General features: G+C 31.4%; 1 protein-coding gene across 1 annotated transcript in view; it reads left to right on the top strand.

Annotated features, from left to right (window-relative positions):
* Positions 1-21829, top strand: part of LOC132758894 (uncharacterized) — a gene marked incomplete at its 3' end in the record, with an annotated part of 53531 nt that extends 31702 nt beyond the window's left edge. The window contains 11 exon segments of the mRNA XM_060750603.1: positions 323-415; positions 1701-1828; positions 2559-2769; positions 3087-3241; positions 4428-4605; positions 6648-6841; positions 10133-10289; positions 10799-11029; positions 11215-11391; positions 16864-17070; positions 21793-21829. Coding sequence (XP_060606586.1) covers positions 323-415; positions 1701-1828; positions 2559-2769; positions 3087-3241; positions 4428-4605; positions 6648-6841; positions 10133-10289; positions 10799-11029; positions 11215-11391; positions 16864-17070; positions 21793-21829 — 1768 coding nt within the window.
* Between the last annotated feature and the right edge of the window lie 14 nt (positions 21830-21843).

Here is a 21843-nt window from a genome sequence, read left to right as displayed (position 1 = left end):
AATGATGGTTTAAGAACAGCTTTATATACAGTCACAAACTGCACTACACATTGAAACAAGCTCTCTCGTTCTTTCTCTCTCTATATATATATGGCTGCTGTTAATTTATGAACAATTATTTTTCTGTAAACAAAGGAATTTCCTGTATTATAAATTTGTTATAAAAGAATCTTGACCGGTTATATGATCGTATATAAATGGTTGGTTGCGATACAATTTGTATGAAAACAATAATTTATATCGGGCTATATATAACCTGTTTAAAACATTATAACTAATAACACTGCATCATATGTATATATTATATACCTCTGAATTTCAGGTTACATGCGTTGTGATGCGAAATGCATACCTTCACAACAGGTCTGTAATGGTTTACCTGAATGTGTAGATGAAAGAGATGAAAACAATTGTCGTAAGTCAATCATACAAATATTATTTTAACCCATTACTTCATATACACGCCTTTTAACGCCTTTTTCACCCCCCCCCCTTTTTGTTGTCTCAAATGGTGAAAAAATGCATTATTTAGGCCCTTAACACTTATTTTTGGTTGAGAAATGTTGTTAAAAAAAGTGACCACTTTTTCGGCGCGGCCCCCCAACCAAAAGATACACCAGGGGGTTGCCAGAAGGGGGATGTGCCCCCTTCAGTTTGGGGGGTTTGAAGGGGGGCGGAGTCCCCCTCATCGCCAAGAAAATTTTGGACTTGTGAGAGGCTATAAATGACCCCAGATTGATCATAAGGTAACGTGTAACCAACGCTGAAAAGCATTTGACTCTATCACAATCCATTGAGAAGTTGCAACACTTTGAAATCAATTATAATGGAAAAAATCAACGCAAAATAGTGATTTTTGGCAATTTTGAGATGTCCCCTCGTTGCCATGGTAACAGAAAATTTAAGCCTGAGCATGTTGTTGCAAGGACAATGGTCCAGTCAACATTTGTGCCAAGTTTGATTAGTGTTGAAGCAGTTTTTATAGTATTATAGCAATTTGAACTTGTAACGGGAGACTTTTCAATGAAAACAGCCATTTTTCACAAAATGCTCATGAAGTAATGGGTTAATAAAAAAAATCAAAAAATCTACAAAACAACAATTTTTCTTCAAATTTATATGACAGGCCATGTTTAAACATGGAAAAACGCGATTTAGAGTAATTTCAAGTATTTTCATCATTTTCTGTTAAATGATAAGCTGGAAAGTGCCAGCTAATTATTCCCATGAACCAGTACAGACCAAGGATGTCCCTGTTGATCATGGTATTCACTGTTTGCTATATTCAGTCACTAAATGTTTCACATTTTCCCAAAAAATAGGAAATGGTTTTGTCCAGATTGAAAGATGGATAACTCTATTTAAGGTATTTTATGATGTGGATAAGGACTAAACATGTCTATATCGTCATGTGTCAAGTAACCATCAATATATAACCTTTATTTCTAAATACTTATGTCATTTAATCTATCACTCAAGCTTTGATTTTATTTGGGTGTTTATTTATATCATTTTCCAAGAAGAAAAATGGAGCTATTATCACAGCCCTATCCTTTGCAACAGCCCTGTCATTGGCATCGGCCTTCTCATTGGCATCATTATTAATAAGCTTGTCCTGATGTTGAAATGTATTTCTCTTATACTTTATTTGATACTGATTATTCATATATTATTATAAACAAATATTGCTGTTATTTCAGCACCTCTTGGAACTTGGTATCTTACCTTATCTGAAACTACTGGAAGTGTCCAGACTCAGCCTATGTCTGATTTTGAAGAACAAACATGGGTCTTAGAAGCCGGAGTAGGAAAAAGAATCAGACTTTATGTAAGTGTTGCATCTCTTGATTAAAAATGGGAATTTTGGAATAGCTTTAGACAGATATTGTGAAACTTGGTAAATTAGTGTGTCAAACTCTATGTATGTTATCTATGTGTCAACGTAACTTTTAAAGGATCAATGTAAACAATTTATCTAAACTATCAAAACAATATGCCATATGTATTTATGTCTGATTAGTTACTTTGAAATAACTTGGCACAAATATTGACAATATTAATATAAGACATTTTATCATACAGCCGTGTGGATTGTTATAATGTCAATGTTTCACCAAGAGGTTATAGGTCATGAGTTTAAAAAATGTTTATCTGTACAATGGCTTTGTAATTAGAAATATAATTTTAAAATGATTTGGCGAAATCATTGGTTTACGTTCAGAACATTTACATTTCTTTGTCACACAATGAGCCAAATTTATAAAATTAAAATACATGTATAATATAAAATTTTCTATCTCAATGCTATAAACATATTTTCTAGAAGTTCATCACGGATGACATACTAAACTTTATTTACATTATTTATGTTTTCACAAACAGATACCTCAGCTTAATTATTAATTTACATTCAGTATATTTGCATTTCTTTGTGACACAGTCAGGTATATAAAATTATAATATAAAATATTGTATGACAATATTACAAACATATTTTCTAGATGTTCATCACAGTTGACATATTATACATTATTTACATTTCTTTTCCCCATATACAGATACCACAGATGAATCTTGAAGAAAATGTCGTATTTTTAGAGATTTGGACTGGTAGCTTCTTATTTCAATATTCCGAGATGTTGGGACGTTTTACTGGCAGTGTCAGCAGCAAATATCTATACTCAACAAACCATTACCTTTCCATTAGATTTTATGCTGCTAGTGATTTAAGTAGAAATGTGGGAACATACAGTTTCGGATGGATTACAGGTATGCTAAAGCACTGATGTATGCGGTTTTGTTTGGCATAAATGTCGGCATGGAAAATATTAAATCATATTTAATTGTGATGATTTTTCACAGTATTATAGTAAAAGCAATACAGCACCTGTTTCAAAATTTAAAATTTTAAATTATATGTTTCAATTAATTATATGTTTCAAATAAGTAAAGCAGTGTTTCATTTATTTTGCCATACCTGATTTATTCATTTTAGATAGAGTTGAAAGATTGAATCAAAAATATATATATTTTTATAAAAATGAAGAAAAATTAGAAAAACACGAAAAATTATTTTTTTTTTGTAGAAATACCATCAATACCAGCGGGAACAAAACAAGAAACGGCAATTAATAATTGGAAAAGTATCAGTATGCCATTTACTAATGAGGAGTATACACCAAAAAATCTGAAGCTGAGTTGGCAAATTAATGCAAACGAGGGAAATGTGATAACCTATTTTGTATGTATTTCATCCTTGTGTCTATGTACTATAAGATGTAGCGCAATACACTATTATAAATATATTTTGCATATTTTGAACAGATGATGAATACGTGTACTGTATAAGTTAAATCACATTGATACTTGTTTTAGGCACTACTAGTATTTTATCATATAAGAAAAATCAGTAACAACCCGTAATAAAGAGAGTAAATTTGGGAAACGGACAAAAGCCCCCCCCCCCCCGGACAAAAGCCCTCCCGTCAAAAAATGACAAGGCGGACAAAAGCCCTCCCATGAAAATGACAGGGCGGACAAAAGCCCTCCCGTGAAAATAACAGGGCGGACAAAAGCCCTCCCGTGAAATTAACAAGGCGGACAAAAGCCCTCCCGTAACAAAGATAAATACCTGTGTTTTTTTCAATGCACTCAACAGTCATATTAAAATTGTTACATATATTTATTGTTATTTTCAACTGGCCTAAGTATGTGTTTGAGCTAGAATCACCTTTTATTCTGAACATACCTTCCTGAAATGTTTAACGAGGTAACTTTTTACACGAATGTCGTTAAAATCAAAGTTACTTTTAAAAGTAATTGACACATTACAAGGCACATTATAAATGTCTTTAACTTTTAAGTTAGGTAATTTTAACTTCTTTTCGTCATTTATTTCTCTATTAATCTTAACTTCATATAGGAGTAAATATTCATATCTACGTGAATAAATATGCACTTACAGACTTTAGTACTAATTATGCAGATGCCTCTCAGGAATGTGCTCAAGCTCATACAAACACTGTTAATGCCAATGGAAAACAAAAATATTCATGATTACAATTTTAATATGTTGAGTGCATTGAAAAATATAAACTATTCAAAGTACATATGTATTTGCTGCGGGAGGGCTTTTGTCCGCCCTATTATTTTCACAGGAGGGCTTTTGTCCGCCAAGTCATTTTTAAGAGAGGGCTTTTGTCCGCCCTGTCATTTTCACGGGAGGGCTTTTGTCCGCCTTGTTATTTTTACGGGAGGGCTTTTGTCCGCCTTGTCACTTTCTGACGGGAGGGCTTTTGTCCGGGAGGGCTTTTGTCCTACACCTACATTTGTTTCCTACAGCAAGCTAATAATGAAACCCTATAAATGCCTCTCAAGTTTCGCTTTGATTGATTAAATTGATGTTATTATATTATTTCTGCTTAAAGGTGCAAGTTACCCCTAAATCAGGGTTTTCTGTGGATGAAGTAAAGTATGAATTAAATGTTGACGGAATAGAAGACTCTCTAACTTACCGCCATTATTATACATCAACAACTAATGAAGTAAAATTGATGTCTTACTACGTCCCTGTCAATGGCCATGTAACTTTGACATACAAAATAGGTCAGTTCAAAATTGTGTATAATAAAAATTATTAACAAATATTATTCTACGAATATGAATGAACAAATTGCCACCTTTATTTGGGGGTTACAGGCTCCCAAGTTACAATTTTTACACAATTGCTAAAAACCAAAACAATACAGTTTAAGCGGTGGTACTAGTACTATACTCGGTATATTTAACTGGCAAATGATTACTTTCTTTTTATTTATAAATTATAATACATGTACAAATAAAAAATGTTCAGGGCTTATTGCGAGGGAGTCGGCACAAATTATCTGCACTGTATCCCCATTTCACTATTTTGAAAGATCAAAGGAAAATCAACTTTACCAAAAAAGTATTTAGTCATGAGCGATTATTAATCGGTGATGCTGCGTGGAGAGTTGTAAACGCTTCTGACTTATGATCATCAGATGGACCAATCAGAGCGTCGCTTGTATAAGCCTGACAACATTTTTGGACTGACACATGCTTGTTTATCTAAACACCTTTACAAAGCAAAGGTGGTGGATAAAGTAAACATATGTATTATTCTCTAATTTAATAAAAGTAAAAATCATGTATAAGTGCATGGCACTGATGTTTAGGCTGGTCTGGATATAAACATGTCACTGATGTTTATGCTGGCTTAGATCTTTGCATGTTTATGCTGACTTGGATATATGCATGTCACTGATGTTTATGTTGGCATGGATCTGTGCATGTCACTGATGTTTATGCTGGCTTAGATCTTTGCATGTTTATGCTGACTTGGATATATGCATGTCACTGATGTTTATGCTGGCCTTTATCTGTAGATTGAAAAATGAGCATGCCTGCCTTAATCTGCAGACTGAGCAATTGATTATGCTGACCCGGATGCAATGATTATGCATGCTGGCCAGGATCTGTTAATTGATGAATAATAATGCTGGCCAGGATCTGTACATTGATGAAATGATAATGCTGGCCAGGATCTGTACACTGATGAAATGATTATGCTGGCCAGGAATTGTACATTGATGAAATGATTATGCTGGCCAGGATCTGTACATTGATGAAATGATTATGCTGGCCAGGATCTGTACATTGATGAAATGATTATGCTGGCCAGGATCTGTACATTGAGGAAATGATTATGCTGGCCAGGATCTGTACATTGATGAAATGATTATGCTGGCCAGGATCTGTACATTGATGAAATGATTATGCTGGCCAGGATCTGTACATTGATGAAATGATTATGCTGGCCAGGATCTGTACATTGATGAAATGATTATGCTGGCCAGGATCTGTACATTGATGAAATGATTATGCTGGCAGGAAATCTGTACATTGATGAAATGATTATGCTGGCCAGGATCTGTACATTGATGAAATGATTATGCTGGCCAGGATCTGTACATTGATGAAATGATTATGCTGGCCAGGAATTGTACATTGATGAAATGATTATGCTGGCCAGGATCTGTACATTGATGAAATGATTATGCTGGCCAGGATCTGTACATTGATGAAATGATTATGCTGGCCAGGATCTGTACATTGATGAAATGATTATGCTGGCCAGGATCTGTACATTGAAGAAATGATTATGCCAGCCTGGATCTGTTCATTGATGAAATGATTATGCTGGCCAGGATCTGTACATTGATGGAATGATTATGCTGGCCAGGATCTGTTCATTGATGGAATGATTATGCTGGCCAGGATCTGTACATTGATGAAATGATTATGCTGGCCAGGATCTGTACATTGATGGAATGATTATGCTAAACTGGATTTGGCTATTGAACAAATGATCATACTTGCCTAGATGTGTTCAATGTTTTAGGATTGTCTGGATAAATGATTATAGATATATATCAGATGATTATATGTTAGGTACATTTCAGTTTTTTTTATTAATTTTATCTGTCTCATTATAATAGAATTATTTAAGACCTTCATAAAATATTATGCCAATTATTTTGTTCAAAACAAATTTATAATGATAAATAATTCTTTAATTCTTGTTTCATATTTATTTCATTTTAACTTCTTTGGTCTGATTTCTGAAGGGTGTGGAGTGGAAATAGTGGACACATATGGTGTTATAGTTTCTCCTCATCCTGTACCCAATGACCTCATGTGTACATGGACACTTGATGCTGGGGAAAAAGCATCCAGAGGAATGGTTCTAAAATTTCTTACTCTGAATCTGGCACAGGATTCTAGAATCAATCCAACTACTCGATCAGAAGATAAATTTATGGTAAGGTGTTTTACTTCATGTTTAACAATAGAAAATTATTTGATTTTTTTATTCTTCTTTTGTGTATGGAATAAGTTCAGTGTGCTCAAAATTTCTGTGCTGTAACATTTATTGTTAGTTGAAGAGTAATTTTCCCTCCTTTCTGTCCATGCCCTGCATACAGACATCCATCAATTTGTAAACATATCCTCTACGTATAAAACTATAATGTTGATCTAAGTGGCATGGCCCTGCGAGATAAATTGTTCAAAATTCTGAAAGTATGATAAATTTATTATTCATTAAAAGATTTTAGATTTAAACATCAAAACAATTTTGTTGTTAAAAAGTGCAATGTGTTTTACTTTAGCTAGTTAATGTGTATGATATTTTAGATTTCCTTGTAGTGGATGTTCTTAATTGATTTAGGAAAGGGCCTCGGCCTCTTGATTTTTGTGCCCCCACTTTAGGGAGGGGGTGGGGGGGCATTGAGATTAACCCTTGTCCGTCCATCCGTTCTCTTTTGTGTCGCACATGCTCAAAATGTATTTGACTTAGAGTCAAATTGACTTAGAGTCATGATTCTTTATAGAAATGTTGATCAGCATGTGTTGTTGTGCACCAGGGTATTTTCGTGTGGATATAATTATTTAGTTGAGTTATTGCCCTTGACTTAGTAAAAAATTTACAATTTCAACTTGTGTCGCACGTAGCTCAAAAAGTATTTGACTTAGTGTCATGAAACTCACAGAAATGTTGATCAGCATGTGAAGTTGTGCACCTGGTTATTGTTGTATGGATATTTTTAGAGTTATTGCCCCTGACTTAGTAAAAATATACAATTTTCAACTTGTGTTGCATGTAACTCAAAGAGTATTTGATCCAGTGCCATGAAAATTTACAGGAATGCTGATAAGCATGTGTAGTTGCGCACCTGGGTATTTTTTGTGTGGCTATATTTAGTATTTCAGCTAAAAAAATCGCACGAAAAGTATTTGACCTAGTGTCATCGAACTTTATAGAAATGTTGATTAGCATGTGAAGTAGTGCATCTGCATTTTTAGAGTTATTGCCCTTGACTTAGTAAAAATTTACAATTTTCAACATGTTCATGCATAACTTGAAAAATATTTGACCTGTAGGTCTTAAAGTTTGCAAGAATGTTGGTCAGCTATGTACTTATGCACCTTGGGGGTTGCTTGTGGATTTATTCAGTATTTGTAAAGATCTTGCCCTTGACTTAGTAAATGTTTGCAATTTTCAACTTGTGTCACATGTAGCTCAAAAAGTATTTGACCTAGAGTCATGAAACTTTACAGAAATCTTGATCAGCATGTGTAGTTGAGTTGTGCACCTGTTTTCAGGAATGTTGGTCAGCCATGTAATAATGCACCTCGGCACATGTAGCCTAAAAAATATTTGATCTTAAGTCATAAGATTGACAAAACAGTGGAGTATGGGAACACCCGTGTCCAATGGACACCTTTCCATGTCTTGTCATTTACTATGTTGCGAGTACCACCATCAGAATACACTGTTTTTATGTGTTTTCTAGGTCTATGCTGACCATAGCACTAAACAAATACGAGAAATTGCTCTGTATAATAATGATATCTATAATATTATACATTATTCCAGAAAATGGTCATTTTATTTTTTTATAAGATAATGGTATTCTAGAAGAAGTAAGAACATGCATAGTGTGAAATCTACATAGAAGTTACATCTTAATGACTGTTTAAAATGTTTTCTATGTACCACAATCAGAATACACTGTTTGTACCACAATCAGAATACACTGTTTGTATCACAATCAGAATACACTTTTTCTACCACAATCAGAATACACTGTTTGTACCATAATCAGAATACACTGTGTGTACCACAATCAGAATACACTGTTTGTACCATAATCAGAATACACTGTTTGTACCACAATCAGAATGCACTGTTTGTACCACAATCAGAATACACTGTTTGTACCACAATCAGAATGCACTGTTTGTACCATAACCAGAATGCACTGTTTGTACCACAATCAGAATACACTGTTCGTACCACAATCAGAATACACTTTTTCTACCACAATCAGAATACACTGTTTGTTCCACAATCAGAATACACTGTTTGAACCACAAGCAGAATACACTGTTTGTACCAGAATCAGAATACACTGTTTGAATCACAATCAGAATACACTGTTTGTACCACAATCAGAATACACTGTTTGTACCACAATCAGAATACACTGTTTGTACCACAATCAGAATACACTGTTTGTACCACAATCAGAATACACTGTTTGTACCACAATCAGAATACACTGTTTGTACCACAATCAGAATACACTGTTTGTACCACAATCAGAATACACTGTTTGTACCACAATCAGAAATACACTGTTTGTACCACAATCAGAATACACTGTCTGTACCACAATCAGAATACACTGTTTGTTCAACAATCAGAATACACTGTTTGTACCACAATCAGAATACACTGTTTGTACCACAATCAGAAAACACTGTTTGTACTTCAATCAGAATACACTTTTAGTACCACAATCAGAATACACTGTTTGTACCACAATCAGAATACACTGTTTGTACCACAATCATAATACACTGTTTGTACCACAATCAGAATACACTGTTTGTACCACAATCAGAATACACTGTTTGTACAACAATCAGAATACACTGTTTGTACCACAATCAAAATACACTGTTTGTACTTCAATCAGAATACACTTTTAGTATCACAATCAGAATACACTGTTTGTACCACAATCAGAATACACTGTTTGTACCACAATCAGAATACACTGTTTGTACTTCAATCAGAATACACTTTTAGTACCACAATCAGAATACACTGTTTGTACCACAATCAGAATACACATTTAGTACCACAATCAGAATACACAGTTTGTTAAACAATCAGAATACACTGTTTGTATCACAATCAGAAAACACTGTTTGTACCACAATCAGAATACACTTTTAGTACCACAATCAGAATACTCTGTTTGTTCAACAATCAGAATACACTGTTTGAACCCCAATCAGAATACACTGTTTGTACTTCAATCAGAATACACTGTTTGTACCATAATCAGAATACACTGTTTGTACTTAAATCAGAATACACTGTTTGTACCACAATCAGAATACACTGTTTGTACTTCAATCAGAATACACTGTTTGTACCAAAATCAGAATACACTGTTTGTTCAACAATCAGAATACACTGTTTGTAGTACCATGATAAGAATACACTGTTTAATTCAACTGATTTTACTATTTTTTCTAGATCTATGCTGATAAAAGCACTGAACAAGTACCATATCTTGATGTGTATAATAATGATATAGACAATATTATACATGCACCTGGAGGACATTTCAATGTGGAATTCAAATCAAACTCAGCTTTCATGTCAAAAGGTTTCACAATTGCTTTTGGAACAGGTATGGCTTACAGATATTTTACTTCATCAGTTTTAAACCTAACCCTAACCCTTGAAAGTCGTTTTGTCATTTATTTTTGAAGACACAAAAAATGTCATAATGGTTAATAGATAAAATATAGTGTTGCTTAACAATTAACAATGAAGAAGTGAAATAATATTTTACTTTATTTCATTTTCAGGGAGCAAAGCTGTAACATTCCTTCAGATTTCCCATTTTTGACATAGTCACTTTTATGTTAAACTCACACATTTATAAAGTAAAACTACACCCACACAGTATGCCACTTTTATTTATTCATTAGTACATGTATGTAACATTATCTAGTAGACCACTACTAAAATTATATGTATTGTAAAATTACCAAAGCCATATCCTAGCTAAAGGGAAATTAATATATCCTGATAAAATGTCCATTGTTTAAGGTAAACGTTACAGGCCCACTTGAGCCTCATGTATACTGTAGCTGACAAAATTTATTAATCATGATACTGAACTTTTATTTCTAGATTGTGAAGATTTAGATTTATCCGAGGAAACTGAGAAAAGCACCAACAACACCTTTTACAAGGAAAATGTTGAACTTGAATGTCCAACTGGTTATAAATTCCACATGGAGAAATACCGTAACTCTGAAAAAGTTACTCTTCAATGTGACCCGACATATTATGCAGACCCAAAAGGTCCCGGCATGTGGACAATAGGTGGTGAAAATCCAGGAGCTATACCTGAATGTCAAGGTAAATAAAATATCAGATGATTTCTTAAATGTTATATTAGTTAAATCATGCTTATTTAAATTGATTTTTAAAACTATGAAAATAAGTAATGGTAAAAATGAAAATTGAATACTTTATAAGTTATCATGATAATACAGGCTTTGTAAGTATAAATATGATTTAAAGAATGAAATTGATTTTTGCAGAGATTTACTGTGGACCCCCTGATAAGATTCAGAATGGTGGAATTGAGTTAGTAACTGGGGTTACATACAACAAAGCTGCTAAATATTTCTGTAATGAAGGATTTACAAAGAACCCACTGAATATAAATGCTACATGTGGAGAGGATGGCAATTGGAAAAATGTACCAACATGTACTTGTAAGTAAATGTATACATTATTAGTTTTGTCTTCAAAATGCCGCATTTTTCTTTCTTTTGGCATGTATATTAATTGTTGCTATGTATATGCTAGTATACTTGTGCTCTGATACAATTAAAAATACATATAAGTAGTATGGAGGGCTGTGTTTTGCCAGCTAGATGGCATTCCATAATCCACAATCCAGACCTGACAATTCACAAATCAAACCACCAATCATCTAATTGTTCAAATACTATGAGTAATTTTTGATAACCCTTATTGATATAATTGAATAAACTAACCTCCAAATAAAGGCCACTTGTGCATTAAGACCATTATTTGTCTCTCCCTTGGGTGTCATTTGATCACAGTTTGACTGTAACAACAGTAACCATTAACAACAGTTTTAGGTTTGCCTTCCTACTTGCAGCTGAAAATAAATGTTATTACACAAATTATTTAAGGTTAATAAATCTTAAATACATCTTTCTTACACAAGAGCGATCAGTAATCACATGTGTCGCCTCATGATTGCCAATTTCATATTGGGACAAATTTTTTGACAGACGGACAGACAGACGGACTGTGCACAACTAGACTTGGTACTGATCATTCCTGTAAAGATTGGATAAAATTGCACCAGTAGTATATGAGGAGTAGTCCGGACAAGCTTTTGCGTATCTGGCAACACACAGAAAAAAAACACCTTTTTATCAAAGGGCCATAACTCGGCCAAAAATCATTCAACCGGAAAACCCGTGCAATATGCGAAAGGACTTGAGCTACAGATCAATCCTGTAAAGTTTCATTGAAATTGCATTAGTGGTATAAGAGAAGTAATCCGGACAAACTTTAAAAATAAAAATTATTAAAGGGACATAACTCTGACAAAAATCATTGAACCGAAAAATGCTGACAATATGCACAACTAGACTTGGTACTGATCATTCCTGTAAAGTTTGGATGAAATTGCACCAGTAGTTTATGAGGAGTAGTCCGGACAAGCTTTTGTGTTTCTGGCAACACACAGAAAAAAAACACCTTTTTATCAAAGGGCCATAACTCGGCCAAAAATCATTCAACCGGAAAACCCGTGCAATATGCGCAAGGACTTGAGCTACAGATCAATCCTGTAAAGTTTCATTGAAATTGCATTAGTGGTATAAGAGAAGTAGTCTTAGTTATAAAGATTTTTGACAGGTTATATATATGGCCCTATATAAATGCTTGTTTGTAAATACAACCGTTTATATACGGCCATATAATCTGTCAGAAATATTTGTAACAAATTTATAATACAGCAAGCATCATTTTTACAGGAATAAAGCGAGATTTCTTTCTAAATCGATAGCAGCTTGTATATAAAACTATATAAACGTCACGATTATCCAATGAAAAGCAATAGATAGAGATTTTATTATGTTATAACATTAGAGTTTTCATGTGTTAGAAGATAGAGATTCTATCATGTTATAACATCAAAAGTTTCATGTGTTAGAAGATAGAGATTTTATCATGTTATAACATCAAAAGTTTCATGTGTAAGAAGATATAGATTCTATCATGTTATAACATCAAAGTTTTCATGTGTTAGAATATATAATTTTCTATCATGTTATAACATCAAAGTTTTCATGTGTTAGAAGATGGAGATTCTATCATGTTATAACATCAAAGTTTTGCATGTGTTAGAAGATAGAGATTCTATCATGTTATAACATCAGAGATTTCATGTGTTAGACGATAGAGATTATATCATGTTATAACATCAAAGTGTTCATGTGTTAGATGATAGAGATTCTATCATGTTATAACATCAAAGTTTTCATGTGTTAGAAGATAGAGATTCTATCATGTTATAACATCAAAGTTTTCATGTGTTAGAAGATAGAGATTCTATCATGTTATAACATCAGAGATTTCATGTGTTAGACGATAGAGATTATATCATGTTATAACATCAAAAGTTTCATGTGTTTGGAGATATAGATTCTATCATGATGTTATAACATCAAAAGTTTCATGTGTTAGAATATATAGATTCTATCATGTTATAACATCAAGGTTTTCATGTGTTAGAAGATATAGATTCTATCATGTTATAACATCAAAAGTTTCATGTGTTAGAAGATATAGATTCTTTCATGTTATAACATCAAAAGTTTCATGTGTTAGAAAATAGAGATTATATCATGTTATAAAATCAAACTTTTCATGTGTTAGAAGATAGATATTCTATCATGTTATAACATCAGAGATTTCATGTGTTAGAAGATAGAGATTCTATAATGTTATAACATCAAAAGTTTCATGTGTAAGAAGATAGAGATTCTATCATGTTATAACATCAAAAGTTTCATGTGTAAGAAGATATAGATTCTATCATGTTATAACATCGAAGTTTTGCATGTGTTAGAAGATATAGATTCTATCATGTTATAACATCAAAGTTTTCATGTGTTAGAAGATATAATTTTCTATCATGTTATAACATCAAAGTTTTCATGTGTTAGAAGATGGAGATTATATCATGTTATAACATCAGAGATTTCATGTGTTAGACGATAGAGATTCTATCATGTTATAACATCGAAGTTTTGCATGTGTTAGAAGATATAGATTCTATCATGTTATAACATCAAAGTTTTCATGTGTTAGAAGATATAATTTTCTATCATGTTATAACATCAAAGTTTTCATGTGTTAGAAGATGGAGATTATATCATGTTATAACATCAGAGATTTCATGTGTTAGACGATAGAGATTCTATCATGTTATAACATCAAAGTGTTCATGTGTTAGAAGATAGAGATTCTATCATGATGTTATAACATCAGAGATTTCATGTGTTAGACGATAGAGATTCTATCATGTTATAACATCAAAGTGTTCATGTGTTAGATGATAGAGATTCTATCATGTTATAACATCACAGTTTTGCATGTGTAAGACGATAGAGATTATATCATGTTATAACATCAGAGATTTCATGTGTAAGACGATAGAGATTATATCATGTTATAACATCAAAAGTTTCATGTGTTAGAAGATATAGATTCTATCATGATGTTATAACATCAAAAGTTTCATGTGTTAGAAGATATAGATTCTATCATGTTATAACATCAAAAGTTTGATGTGTTAGAAGATATAGATTCTATCATGTTATAACATCAAAAGTGTCATGTGTAAGAAAATAGTGATTCTATCATGTTATAAAATCAAAGTTTTCATGTGTTAGAAGATAGAGATTCTATCATGTTATAACATCAAAGTTTTCATTTGTTAGAAGATAGAGATTATATCATGTTATAACATCAGAGATTTCATGTGTTAGAAAATAAAGATTCTATTATGTTATAACATCAAAAGTTTCATGTGTTAGAATATATAGATTCTATCATGTTATAACATCAAGGTTTTCATGTGTTAGAAGATATAGATTCTATCATGTTATAACATCAGAGATTTCATGTGTTAGAAGATAGAGATTCTATCATGTTATAACATCAAAAGTTTCATGTGTTAGAAGATAGAGATTCTATCATGTTATAACATCAAAAGTTTCATGTGTAAGAAGATATAGATTCTATCATGTTATAACATCGAAGTTTTGCATGTGTTAGAAGATATAGATTCTTTCATGTTATAACATCAAAGTTTTCATGTGTTAGAAGATATAATTTTCTATCATGTTATAACATCAAAGTTTTCATGTGTTAGAAGATGGAGATTCTATCATGTTATAACATCAAAGTTTTGCATGTGTTAGAAGATAGAGATTATATCATGTTATAACATCAGAGATTTCATGTGTTAGACGATAGAGATTCTATCATGTTATAACATCAAAGTTTTCATGTGTTAGAAGATAGAGATTCTATCATGTTATAACATCAGAGATTTCATGTGTAAGACGATAGAGATTATATCATGTTATAACATCAAAAATTTCATGTGTTAGAAGATATAGATTCTATCATGATGTTATAGCATCAAAAGTTTCATGTGTTAGAAGATATAGATTCTATCATGTTATAACATCAAAAGTTTCATGTGTTAGAAGATATAGATTCTATCATGTTATAACATCAAAAGTTTCATGTGTAAGAAAATAGAGATTCTATCATGTTATAAAATCAAAGTTTTCATGTGTTAGAAAATAGAGATTCTATCATGTTATAACATCAAAGTTTTCATGTGTTAGAAGATGGAGATTCTATCATGTTATAACATCAAAGTTTTGCATGTGTTAGAAGATAGAGATTATATCATGTTATAACATCAGAGATTTCATGTGTTAGACGATAGAGATTCTATCATGTTATAACATCAAAGTTTTCATGTGTTAGAAGATAGAGATTCTATCATGTTATAACATCAGAGATTTCATGTGTAAGACGATAGAGATTATATCATGTTATAACATCAAAAATTTCATGTGTTAGAAGATATAGATTCTATCATGATGTTATAGCATCAAAAGTTTCATGTGTTAGAAGATATAGATTCTATCATGTTATAACATCAAAAGTTTCATGTGTTAGAAGATATAGATTCTATCATGTTATAACATCAAAAGTTTCATGTGTAAGAAAATAGAGATTCTATCATGTTATAACATCAAAGTTTTCATGTGTTAGAAGATATAATTTTCTATCATGTTATAACATCAAAGTTTCCATGTGTTAGAAGATAGAGATTATATCATGTTATAACATCAAAGTGTTCATGTGTTAGAAGATAGAGATTCTATTATGTTATAACATCAAAGTTTTCATGTGTTAAGATATATAGATTATATCATGTTATAACATCAAAAGTTTCATGTGTAAGAAAATAGAGATTCTATCATGTTATAAAATCAAAGTTTTTATGTGTTAGAAGATATAATTTTCTATCATGTTATAACATCAAAGTTTTCATGTGTTAGAAGATAGAGATTATATCATGTTATAACATGAAAGTGTTCATGTGTTAGAAGATAGAGATTCTATCATGTTATAACATCAAAGTTTTCATGTGTTAAGAGATATAGATTATATCATGTTATAACATCAAAAGTTTCATGTGTTAGAAGATAGAGATTCTTTCATATTATAACATCAAAGTTTTGCATGTGTAAGAAGATTGAGATTCTATCATGTTATAACATCAGAGATTTTATGTGTTAGACGATAGAGATTATATCATGTTATAACATCAAAGTGTTCATGTGTTAGAAGATAGAGATTCTATCATGTTATAACATCAAAGTTTTCATGTGTTAAGAGATATAGATTATATCATGTTATAACATCAAAGTTTTCATGTGTTAGAAGATAGAAATTATATCAGAGTATTTTTATGTTAGTAGTTTTCTTGTCTTTGTTATCTTTTTTGTTTTATAATATTATATAATAACTAACAAGATTTATTTATTGTATACAAAAATAAGTTTGTGAGACTTCAAAAAGTCAAATAAAATCGATACATAATTTATTTTCAGCCTCCCAATGTTCAGCATTGAGTCAAAATATGCTAACTAATGGAAAATATGAGATCATACGAGGTAATGAATTTACCAACAACAATGCTGACTTTGATACAGTTGTAGAATTCTCATGTAATGAAGGATATGAACTGTTGGGACCAAAGTTATCACATTGTGATTCACAAGGATGGACTCATATTGATAATCCTCCAACTTGTCAAAGTATGTAGAAAATTTTAGTTTTTTATTGTTGTTGTTTTTTTGTCATGATTATATCATTTTAAACCAAACAATTTGTCCCTCATATCAATATTTTACAGTATAAAGAAATATTTTATGAGTTGATTTAACAGAGATGAACCCACTATACTTAAGCTAAAAACCATTAAAAAAAGAGGCACTATTTTTTCTGATTACAGTTATAATGTAAATTTTAAATTATTTGTCCTTGAAAATAGTAAAATTTTCAAATTCAAAGGCAAATAACTCATTAATTATCTTGTTAAAATGTCTCCTTTTTCAAATTTCTCAGAATATATGAAATAATGAGTGTTATAATACAGTTGTCATTCTGCCAATATATCTTTATATAACAATAGCATACCGTATAAGTACTTATTTCTGCGGGTTTAATATTCTGTGATTTTTGTTAAATAAGGGGTTTTAAATTTCTGCATATCTAATTATCTTATTTCTGCCGTGTCATCATTCTCGCATTGATGAGTTTTATTTCTGCGTTTTAATTTAGATATTTTTCAAAATTAACCCATACAAACAGACAACATTTCAAGATTTGTTGATTTAACATGTACAATATTTCCGGTAAACATGCAGACGACTTATAATGTGTTTCGTCATAATCATCATGTAACGGTATATAAACATTAATAAACAAAAATCAACAACCCAAAGCAATATTGGAAATATTTGAACGGCCTTAAACATGACTCGAAAGCGCATGAGTCACCAACCGTATCGGAATTTTACGATTATTTCAAGAATATAAACAACTCGGACACTGACAATAATGAATTCGACCCGAGCGAATATGTAAACAATCCTAATGCGAACTACTTTTTAAATAAGGAAATTTGCGCAGACAAAATTTTAAAATGTATTAAAAATTTGAATAATGGAAAGGCAGCAAGTCCCTCCGATAATATTTTAAACGAGTATATAAAATATACTCAAGACCTTTTATTGCCTATTTACACTAAACTTTTCGATGTAATTTTAGATACTGGTTTTATCCCTAACTCCTGGTTAGAAGGGTATATTATACCAATATATAAAAATAAGGGCGATTCGAAGAAACCGGAATGCTATCGCCCAATAACTATTTTAAGTACACTTGGAAAATTATTTACTTCTGTATCAAATAATAGAATAACGTTATATTTAGAATCAAATAACCTTCTTCATGAAAACCAGGCTGGTTTTAGAAAATACTACAGCTGCTCAGACCATATTCACATTACATGCTCTCATTGAAATTCTAAAGAAAAAGAAACAGAAACTGTTCTGTGCATATGTTGATTTTTCTTCTGCATTTGATAAAGTATGGAGAATAGGTTTATGGCAAAAACTAATCAAAACGAATATAAATGGGAAAATATTTAATGTCATTTTTAATATGTACCAAAATATAAAATCAAGAATAACGCATTTAGGAGAATTTTCTGATTGTTTCTGTTCAAATACAGGCGTCAGACAGGGTGAAAATTTAAGTCCGGTTTTATTTTCCATCTTTTTAAATGATTTACAAGAATATTTAGAATCAAAAGGATCAGTAGGGATAGAGTTAACAGATACACTCGACGCTGCTAGTTTTACTCTATGCCGATGATACAGTGATTATATCCAATTCAAAAATTGATTTCCAAAATACACTACTACACTTTAATCAATTCTGCGAACAATGGCATTTAAATATTAACACAAACAAAACAAAGGTAGTGATATTCGGCGCAAGAAATGTAAGAAATTTCCAATTTCATATAGGCGAATCAAATTTAGAAATAACGGAAAAATATTTATACCTCGGAATAACTTTCTCTAGTAATGGTTCTTTTTTACAAGCTCGTAAACACATCGTCCAACAAGCAAAAAAGGGCCTATACCTTCTTTTAACAAAGGTAAATAATTCAAGTTTACCATTTGATTTAATTCTTAAGCTTTTTGACCATACTGTTCTCCCAATTCTTATGTATGGATCAGAAATTTTTGGCTATGAATCTTTAGAAATTATTGAAAAAGTTCAGTGCGAGTTTCTTAGAAAAATTACTAGTGCTCGTAAATCAACACCTAAATATATGTTATTTGGCGAGACTGGAGTAATACCGATATCAATTATGATTAAAAATAGGATGATTTCGTTCTGGAATAGGTTAGTTACTGGGGAAAGTCTCAAAGTTATCTTACAAAATTTATCAATATATGCTTAAACAACCAGAAAAAGATTTTAAATGGCTGAGACATATTAAAACTATACTTGAATCTAGTGGTAGAGCAGATGTGTGGTTACTTCAACCTGCCCTAAATACCCCAATCTTTGGAAATTCTCTTAAAACAAATCCTTATCGATCAGTATTATCAGGAATGGAACACACAACTCCAGTCATCTAATAAGGGTAGAACTTATGCAGTCTATAAAGAAACCCATAGTATTGAAAAATATCTAATACGTTTACCAAAGTATGAACGGGAAATAATGTTTAAATTTCGAACAAATAACACGCATTTTCCAGAAGAAACGGGACGCTGGGACGGGACGTCTCCAGAAAATAGGCGATGCGTACTTTGTTCAGAAAACGCTATTGGCAATAGCAAACACTATTTATTACGTTGCGAAAAATTCGAAGAACAAAGACAAAACATTTTACAAACTTTCTGCCTTGAAAATAATGATCTTAACTTTAAACGAATTGTCAACATACAGTCGGAAAATGATCTTAAGATACTCTGTAAATTCTTATCAATATTGCTCAAGCATGTGCGTTAGGTGAGTTCCGCAGACATTAAAAGTATAGCCATTGAAAACATAAATTCATCTGTTATTATTGTATTAATGTTGAAAAAAAAAATGATTGTGTTAAATGTGTCATTTGATATGCATGTCCTGAAATACGCTAGATAAGTCCCGCCGTGAGTACGTCGATCTTGTTAAAGCATTTCAAATTTGAAAAGTAAAGAATTTCGAAGAGGTCCCGTACCCTCGACGGCACTTATGCATTATAAAATTACTCATTACTGAATTACACATTACATTATATTAACTTTTACGGGGTAAACGGTACCTTATTGCGTAAATCCTAATAAATCCGGTGAATATTTATTCCAATTGCCTGTGAAACATGCGAATTTATTTATTTTTTTTTTTTTTTTGGGGGGGGGGGGGGGAATTGACAAGGTTACACATGTGTTGTCTGAACCGAATTACTGCGCGACAAGAACAATTTGCACGAGGCATTCATTCACACACAAAAAAAACCCGGCGTAGTAAATAAAATTACTAGAGCGTGCAATAAGGCATTGTGTACTTCCCAGTATTTATGTTATATAAGGTGCTAATATATCCTCACTTGAACCCCCATTTCTTTCTTTAAAACATTAAAAATGTATATTATTTTTTACATTCTGTTTAAAAATAACTAAATGACTATTAATATTGTATTATCTTTTCAGGACTTTACAACCGGAACATATATATATATTGTAAAATATTATTTTGTAAACCCCTTATGTATTTTATTAATACCTGGGTGAATAAAGATATTTGAATTGAATTGAACAACGTGCAATGACAACAATTAATTGTAATACTGCATGTGTATTATAAATATGTAGTGTGAAAAATAAACAATGGTAAAATTGCACGTAAACACAAAATATTGTACAAATACAAAAGGGTATGTTTATTGCACCCGTCACACTATTATAGTTTTATTTCACACAAAAAATCAAGCTTAGTGTGAGCGAAAATCATACAAACATGATATTTATTTAAACAGAAAGAACAAGTAAATTTACTTTTTTTTCTAATATTTTATTCATGACAGATACATAAAGAAACATATCTTTTAAAGCCGATAACAGTACAGGGTAATGTTCTTATACAGTACCGGTAGTTGACATATTCCGACATAGACATATGGGAAGGCTTAATTTTCTGCGGTTTTTAAATTTGCGGTGTCGTTACGAACCGCAGAAATAGCAGAAAGAGTTTTTTTTTAGAGTTTATTTCATTTATTCCATAAGGCTATTCGCCCATGATGGCAATACAAGCATACATATATACATGTACAATACAAAGTGAGCATGATTTATGTGCATAATACAGCGAACAAAATTAATATTAGATTTACATAAACTTTTCATTGGAGAAGGTCAAGCATGACATAAGAAATCTTAATATTCTTAATAATTTCATTTCATATCATTTAAAGTATGACTTTAATATAAATTTGTTAAGACTAGTAATCTGAAAAACATTATTTTCTCCTTAAATTACAATCAGAATTTGTATATATATATATATATACATTGAGATACATGTAGTAATATGTTATCTTTCTCGTAAAAAGAAAGATAACCCTTGCATGAATTTAGTACAATAATAACAATATTTATATATATAGTATAACAAGAACATACAAATTACATCCATTTTAACTACCAGCCTTACCGAAACGAAATGCAAGACGGATATCATGGATTAAAATTTAAGCATGAAACATGAAAATTGCATTAAATATCAATTTTCTACATGTCTTTTTTTTTTATCTAGAACGATGTTTTAAATTCACATTTTACTACTATGCATATTAGTAGGTTTACAAGAAATAAAGTTCCCGCAGAAAAAAGTACTTATACAGTGTATGCCCAAGATATTTAATTTAGTACATATCATATACAAGAATATCTTTTAAAATTCTAATATTTTAGAAAAAACCTGTCCAGTACCTCAAATAGCAAACTCTAATGTACCACGTGTAC

Source organism: Ruditapes philippinarum, unplaced genomic scaffold, assembly GCF_026571515.1.
Source record: "Ruditapes philippinarum isolate M1 unplaced genomic scaffold, ASM2657151v2 ctg1180_1_1_1_1, whole genome shotgun sequence".
Lineage (NCBI taxonomy): Eukaryota > Metazoa > Mollusca > Bivalvia > Venerida > Veneridae > Ruditapes > Ruditapes philippinarum.
The sequence above is the reverse complement of the archived record's forward strand: the minus strand, read 5'-3'. Positions and strand labels throughout refer to the sequence as shown.